Source organism: Pollicipes pollicipes, unplaced genomic scaffold (assembly GCF_011947565.3).
Source record: "Pollicipes pollicipes isolate AB1234 unplaced genomic scaffold, Ppol_2.1 Scaffold_4740;HRSCAF=5597_pilon_pilon_pilon, whole genome shotgun sequence".
NCBI lineage: Eukaryota > Metazoa > Arthropoda > Thecostraca > Pollicipedomorpha > Pollicipedidae > Pollicipes > Pollicipes pollicipes.
The window spans coordinates 7,633,172-7,641,426 of record NW_023596545.1 but is presented as its reverse complement, the minus strand read 5'-3'; the positions used below and the strand labels follow the sequence as shown (position 1 = coordinate 7,641,426).

Sequence of the window (8,255 nt, the reverse complement as noted above, 5' to 3'; positions counted from 1 at the left end):
TATGCACATGACTAGTATATCTGGACCAGAAGCTGAGACTACCGAAACTAGCATGCTGTTAGCTTGCAATTCAACGCGAAGTGGCTGTGTCTGGTTCGAGAGCTGGCGCATTGCTGTCACTCAGGTCCGCGGGTGAGGCGGTCTGATCACCGGCCCTCTCCTGAACACCAGTGTGATGGCTACGGGTCCATGCTGTCGAGTGCAGCACTGAGCACAGCCTGCCAAGAGCCTGGGGTGAGGGAGTGGAAGCATCCCAGGCTCGGTACTCGGTTGAAGGAAGTGGTCTTTTTCATTCCCCGGCCAGATCGGTCACGAAAGAAAGAAGCTGGTATCGGTGCAGAACAGCAGTTTGGAAAACATCCGCGCTCTTGCGTCTGCGACGTCAGCGCTTGCCTCTTTTCGGCTTACATCACCGCCGAAAGCACACTGACTGACGGCTTTATTTGCCTGAATGGAACCTGGAGTATGAGGCAGCTTTCGCCACATGCCTTGAATCCACGGTTCTAGATATTTTAACCATCACTATTCGTTTTAGGCAATCCTGACACTTTGTTTCCGTTTGTGGACTACTCCCGGTGCGTCGTGGAATACATGAGGGGACATCGCGGTGTTACCAAACCCGTGCCCGTGGGTGTGTTTGCGGCTAAAACGTTTGAGTTGTTCCGATGAGACCAGATCAGGGTCAAAGCAAATAGCCACGGAGCGAAGAGCACGAGTCATAAGCTACCGTCATTGATCTAACAGGTAGTGCAACCTCGGTATCCCTTTGATTTCGTAATAAAACGTTCTCAGGTTTGCCCAACCGTTCGCTGGTCTCTGGAAATGGCCAGACAATCTTTGATCCGAAGATCTCTAAATAGCTGGGCTAGATCAGAGGGTCAAAGGAAACAGCCAAGTAGGCGAGAGCCTGAATTACAAGCTGCCATCATGAATCTATCAGGGTGCTAATAACCACCACACTTGATGTGTCCCTGAAACTCAATAACTTGATTATCATGTAGGGTATCATTGGCTGACAAAGAAGATGATGAAGTTTGTCATCCCTTTGATTTTTTTTAAAAACTATGTTCAGTTATGTTCAGCATTTTGCTGTCCTCTGTAAATTGGCTTAACTTCAATAAGATGGTGGTTCTATCTCAGTTATGTTGACATAGTTGTGCCTTTTGCTGTCCTTTTTTGCAAATGAATGCAAACAATTTTTCCTCTGTTGTTGTCATAGCATGCTGTTTTACCTTCCCCACTGCATAATTTAGCCACCAGTAACATCAAAGCCATTTTTTGTAGCATGCTTAGCCCACCTTGCAGAGTACTGGATACCTGAGCACTATGGTGTGATTTGTGCAAGTCTGCATTCCAGGAATGTTGAAAGGTGCTTTGTTTGATATGTCAATTGCACACAGTTGGTAACTTGTCAAAATATTGCTGGGCTGGCACAATTGCCACATTGTGGTATTGTGTAATATATTGAAACCTTTTAGCTAGCATCAAACATTAGACCATAGTTTCTCTTGTGGGATAGGGATTCAGGTATTAACAAGCTATTCTTACAAGAGAAACCAACTCCAAAGCTGTATTCAAAATAGTCTGCTATATATTCCACATAAGCATTGATATAGAAAAGGCATTTTTGTTCTTCATTGAGTGTGTCAAGTGGTAAAACAAATGTGAAAAGGAGAGGAGTTAAAACAACCTGCACCACGAGTACGAACTGTTGCTCCTTGATTGCTAGGCCAGGTTGAACATGGTTAATGCTGGAGCTGGGCATTACTAGCACCAACAACAAATTGTTACTGAAAATCGCATGATTGCTATGGTATCTTTATTTGTGCTAGGGCATTCCGAGTTGTAATAGGCCTCCAAAGGTTTAGCCTCAACATGGGATTGATGACAGTTATGTGACTACCATCAGATGATATTTAACTTATGGTAGAGTTGGGCTGTGGATGCAACACATGGCATGTTGGCATTCCCTAAGCTCCAATTATCATAATTGTAGTAAGGTAACAATGGAAAAGGAGACTGCACCTTCAGCTCTTGCATTTAGGCTAGGTTGGACTCCTGTTTATGCTATGACCTTTGAGACCTAACATGGCTACATAATTGGCTGTTTGTGTTCCACAAAAGGATGCTCAGCTTGACATACTATTTCCCCTAAAATGATCATTGTAGCATTAGTTGTAACATTCAGGATGTACTGAGGGTGGAAAACTGCCATGTGAAATCTGGATCATACACATGCTCCATGAAAAATGACATGTGGAAGCATGTTTTGTTAGTCTAACATTTTTTTTTATTCCACAGTTCCTTGTGTAGCTGTGGTATATGTAATATATGTGGTATATATGTGGTGTGCCTGGGTTGCTCTTCATTGTTGAGATCAAACATTTTTTCTGTTGTTTATATTAGGCTATTGATGATCTCTTGTTATTATATTACATGTTCAATAGGGTGACCATTGAAAAATATACTGTAAGCAAACTAGATATGACTAAGAAGTGTCAACACTTAGTGTGTAGCTATTTATTTAGTTTGAGGGGCTGCATCTTTGAGGAGGTAGGTCAAAGTATGTCTGAGTGTGTTTTTCTGTATTTTGCACAACTGTGCCCCTGCTCAACACAGTGGTGCATTGCATTGGGGTTGCAGCATCACATAACACATATGCTACATGTGTAGCTTCTTCAGTGTAGCTCAGCTGTGCTATGCGGATGGTTGGGCGCAGAATGACCACTGCGGTCAATGTGCCCAAAAACACCAATGAACAAACACAACTATGCGGATGGTGGGTTCAGAGCAAAGGCAAGCTTTGTTTAGCAATGCACACATGTCCTTTGCTCATAAAGTTTGCATATTTCATGCATACACTTTTGCATACACACCAACAATGGAACTTGTTATGTGTGTCACCATAATGTTCCCTCCCACAGACTGAAGCTTTCTGCCTGGGCACAGCATTCTGAGACACATTTAGGATGGTGAAGCTGTCAGTTGACCTGATCCAGCAGGCTTACCAGCACATCAATCCCGTGAGGGAACGTGAGCTGGACCTGCGTGGCTACAAGATCCCTGTCATCGAGAATCTGGGGGCAACACTGGTAAGTCAGCTGCTTGGGTCATGCTGTTATGTGTCAAGGTTATGTTAAACTGCATGTGTGTGGCCAGTGGATTGCTAAGGATGGTGTCCTTGTGTGTACGTGAACGTGTTGTGCTCACCATTCCAGTGCTGTATGAGGTGGTTTGTTCAGTGGTTTCATTTTAATGCAGGTGGAAGTTGGCTTGCAAACCTCTGTCCCGGTGAAGTTTTGTCGCTAAGAGTACTTTCATGCACACTTTGTATGATGGGACCATTTGCCCAACCGCGTTTGCATACACGCTTTTGCTTACATACCTTTGTCATACAAAATTCATTCCTCACGTACATTTGCTGACGAACCGTTGCGTATGTACTTAATGTGTACATGCTTTTTCCATCTGAACTTTCATCTGGCAACCTTGCCGCGCAGCGCTAAAAAACTAACCCAGTTGGGTGTGAAGACTGCATCCTTTTACATTCATTCACCATAACATACTACCATACTGGACATCTGACGCCAACCCTGATACCCTGATATCTGGCCTGCCCGGCTGATCCGCGAAGCCGGAGCAATTTCCCAAGCCTAGCATACATTTGTCCAAGCCTGGCATACATTTGTCCAAGCCCTAGGCGCCTAAATGCTAGATTGACCGAGTCTGGCTCGATGATGATTGGTCAGTCTTGAGCGAGGACGGGGTTAACAGGCAGTGATGGCCAATCTTGAGCGAGGATGGGGTTAGCAGGCAGTGAAGCGTAAGCTGTGGGTGCAGTAGCATAAAAAACATCATTTTTTTGCCACTCAAGGGCCACATATTGCTACATTGTGCAACAGCACCGCGCGTCTGTAGACAAGGCATGTGTTGTACTTTGAAGGTTGTATTTACCTACCACACTGGGACAGAATGTTGTCATGTGCTGCGACCACAGGAGTGGAAGAGTTGACTATCACACGAACAGGTAATGACTTGCCTAACAAGCAATCGCGCCCCAAGTGCCACTCGCGCGCATTCCATGCAGCTTCATGTATCGACAAGCCGTCAGTATGGTTTGACCTTGGCTTTACCGGGCCAAGAGTCATGTGAACTCGCGTTGTCGGTAAGCGGATGGCAGGCCACGCTTTGCCGTTTGGCCCCGGACTGAACTGGAGCTTCGAAACAAAAGTTCGTGGATAGCGTGGTGTCTAAGGAAGCCAGTGGTGTCTGGCTCTTGAGCCTTGTCTCATGAAGCCGACCAATGGCCGTCCAGGTCAGTTTGGTCGCACATTTTGGGAGCACGAAGCACCAAACTTCAGGTTCAGTGCCAAAGAAACTCATCGCCATTTGCTGATTTACTTGTCAAAGCCTAGTCATTTTTAACTGCTTTAGTTTTGGATGGTTCAGGTCATTGTATTGCTGTCTATGGCTACTCAACTGCCAGTTGGGCACTTAACTAGCTTTTTATATTGATGATCGGGATAATGAGAAATAGTCCAGGGGCATCGCAACAAAGTCATCCCCTTTCTTACTTAAGCTGTATCTTGGTACTATACGGAAATAGAAATGTACATTGCTGCTTATGCACACTGCACGGTTTCCTTCATTGTTTTGTTTCCTTTTTATCCTGTTTTGCACCTTCTCTTCCTTGAACTGTCTGCTTTATTCTCAGGATCAGTTCGATACGATAGACTTCTCCGACAATGAGATCCGTAAGCTGGACGGCTTCCCGCTGCTGAAGCGGTTGAAGAGTCTGATGATGAACAACAACCGCATTGTGTGAGTGCTGATCTATCGCTCTTACGCGGGGGATGGGGGCTGGGGGAGGGAGGGCTGGTGAGCGGCTGTTACTCTCCACGCCTCCGCACCCACAGCGACCAAGACGCTATAATCATGGTGGTTACATTGTTGTGGTATTCGCGGTTCGCCGTTCGCCGCTTTTTAGTGGAGGCATGCGCTGTTGATGTGTGCGATACAAGCCCTAGATAAGTTGAATGTTACGATCTTACAACTGCGCTGGTGCATGACATGTAATGGTCGTGATATCGGAAGATGTGAAGCAAGTGGCAAGTGGTTCCTTCAGCTTGTTTAGAAGCGTACCGGTCAGTAAAGATGACAACCGTGCGGCACCAGCGCATTTTGAAAGGAGAACTGTGGGTGTTTTTAAGGACAATTCCATAGTACGGATACCATCATGACCCTCTGGATTGACATTGCAACATTAGAACTCCCAAGTCTTAAAAACTGGTATGCTGTAAGTGTCGCTGACCTACGATACCCAGTCTCGGTCGGGGCAGGGCCGGCCATCGGATAACGCACACTTCTGACCATGCAGGCGTGTTCCGCCCCTGGCGACCCAGCTGACCTGGGACTGACGTGACCTGACCTGATCTGTGGAGCGGCGCTCGGCTGGTTATGATGCCGTGGCTTGCAGTCTTGTCGTGTTCCCAGTTTGTCAGCAGTGTGTGACCCGGCTCTGTGGTCGCTCACGATATCGCTGCGACCCCTGACGGGAGCCCGGCGCCACTCGCCCCGCGGCCGATCTGTACCCGGTGAGACCCCCCGCGGCGGCACCCCACCGGCACCCCACCGGCACCCTCACCACGACCTCCGTGGGTCGCCGCCGCCGCCGCCGATGACACCGCCTCCGCCCGCTACAGCCGAGTGGGCGAGGACCTACACAGCAGCCTGCCGAGCCTGGAGACGCTGCTGCTGACCAACAACAGCCTGCAGGAGCTGGCCGACCTGGACCCGCTCGGCCAGCTGCCGCAGCTCACCACGCTCCTCGCTGCTCGGCAACCCAGTGGCCATGCGCCAACACTACCGGCTGTACGCCGTCTTCCGCATGCCTCACCTGCGCGTGCTCGACTTCCGGCGCGTCAAGCAGAAGGTGGGGCATCGGCGCTGGTCGGGAGAGAAAGGCGGTGCGAGGGGAGCAGGAGTGTGTCGAGTGGTAGTGCGACGCGCGTCATGGAACACTGGAAGTGGCGCAGTGGGAGTCAGGGGGGTGCAGGGGAAGGTGGTGCCTCGGGAACACTTAGGCGAAGCACTGGTACATTTGAAAGTGGTGCCATGGCAGTCAGGGGTGCATTCAGAGGTACCCCGAAGCATCGGGAGTGGTCCCCGAGGTCAGGGCACATTAAAACAGGACGTTGGTTGCCTGGGGAATACAGGGAGGCGTGCGAAAGCCACTGTCGCGGCGGGAGACCCGAAACAAAGACATGTTTTATGACATCAGTATCAAAGCGATGTAATTACTTCCATGGCGGGATGCCTGCGATTGTAAGGCATAAAGTGGGTATTTCCGGCGGTTTCGTCGGGCCGGTGCCAAACACCGACACGCGGTCTGTGTTTGGCGTCCGGAGCTACTGTCAACTGACCTTATGTCTGGGCCGTGTGGCTCACGGTTTAAAGCATGTGCCTATTGGGCCTAACAGACGGCCCAAATAATGCCCGCAGGAAAGGGAGCAGGCGAATGCGCTCTTCAAAAGCAAGAAAGGCAAGCAGATGCAGAAGGAGATCTCCAAACGCGCAAAGACCTTTGTACCGGGCGCTGGTCTGGAGAGTGCCGTCCAGGCCAGAGGTAAGCTCCAGACGTGTCTTCGAGCGGGAGCTCTCTCTGGAATGTGCCCCGCGTAAGAGGGGTGGACCAATCATATGCACGGTATTATTGGCCCACTGTGGTGGTGCAGACCGCTGAGCATTTAGAAAAGACGCTGAGGCGTTGAGTGTGGCTTGCCGAACCTCGGTATCATGCGTCAGGACTTTCTCAGTCGATAGTGCTAAACTTGTAGTGTAATGAGACCGTTCATCGTCTGAACCGGACGCCCTCAACGCATTGGATGCTCGTAGTGCCTCCTTTATTCGGGTATTGGTGACATGCGTATTTGCTGTTCTCGTGATGCGTGATGCCGTGCCGCGGCACCCTGCACAATCATCCCATTGGGCCACGATGCCTGCACCAGTATCAGCCCGCGTGATGGTCTCAGGCGGCGCCTGTTGAATACGTAACACGCCCGCGCGAGTGTCTCCTCGCGCTCTCAACGCGCAGGCGAGAGCCACGTCGTGTCTCACGCGCCCGGCTCCTCGCCGTCGCGCCTGCGTCGGACGCCTCATGAGCGTCCCGGTCCGCGCCCGACGCTCGCTCTGCGCCGTTGCCTGCCGCCGCGCGCCGCGGCAGGAGCGGCGCGGCCGCCTGTCGGCGCCGCCTCAGGAATGCGTGCGTTTCAGCGGTGCCGGCCGGGCCGACGGCGGAGGACACGCGGCTCATCAAGGAGGCGATCGCGCGCGCCACCTCGCTGCAGGAGATCGAGCGGCTGAACCAGATGCTGCGCTCGGGCGTGGTGCCCGGGCCGGACATCATGGACGCGATCCGCAGCGGTCAGCAGGGTCAGTGGCTGGGGGGGAGGGGGGGGGGAGTGGAGGGGGGCAGGTCACCAGAGGGCGCAGGACCCCTTCTGCAACGGGGGCACGGATTATGCTGGCTCCCGAAGGCGAGAGGCAAGGTTACCACAACGCCGAGGGCAGAGGTCAGACCACAAACGTATAGTGGTCGGTGAGGCCATGAGAGAGTTGGTCTTCGCCTGGTGGGTATCATCTTGCTCGGGGTGATTCATCGCCTGGAGGCAATGCACTACTTCAACATGTTCTATGGGTCCCTGGAGCTGCTGAATATGTATCAAACTATTGGGGCTATCAATATGGCCTTTCCGCGAAGCGTATGACAAGGTCAAACTAGCTCGTGGAAACAGAATGCACAGACGCCATCCCCTCCCCTCCGCTGTACATGTCTTTCTCAATGTTAACTGTTGACCTGTCCGTTACAGTGGAGGAGGCGTTCTGAGCCCGACCCCACGCATCGGCGGCCGCCAGCCTCCGCCTGGCGACCTCCCCGAACGAGAGGAGCGCACCGCCGACGGCGCGGCCGGCGTCCGTTACCTCGGGCGCGTGCAGCCTCGGGCCACGTGGGCCGTGACATCATCGCCTTCATCACCGTCAATACACGCCATCTGTCTGTTCCGAGCGTTGTGGCGCGGGGCGCGGGGAAGAGGCGACGAGATGGCTGCGTGCCGGCCGAGCATATGTTCTTTGGAGACGAGGCCAGCACGCCGTTCTGTGGGTACGCTGTATTGGTATAAAAGATACATGCGTCTTGGAGGTGGCGAGCAGTCTGGTGAGGGAGGTCGTCCAGGAAGCCTGTGGTGGAGAAAGTC

General features: G+C 51.6%; 1 protein-coding gene across 1 annotated transcript; it reads left to right on the top strand.

The window, feature by feature from the left end:
• Positions 1-609: 609 nt before the first annotated feature.
• LOC119099435 (U2 small nuclear ribonucleoprotein A'-like) lies at positions 610-7,957 on the top strand. The gene is given in 8 exon segments (XM_037222593.1): positions 610-744; positions 2,925-3,092; positions 4,715-4,821; positions 5,703-5,826; positions 5,828-5,932; positions 6,502-6,625; positions 7,273-7,431; positions 7,869-7,957. Coding segments are annotated over 7 exon segments (759 nt in total). The 5' UTR covers positions 610-744; positions 2,925-2,969; the 3' UTR covers positions 7,886-7,957.
• The last annotated feature ends 298 nt before the right edge of the window (positions 7,958-8,255 follow it).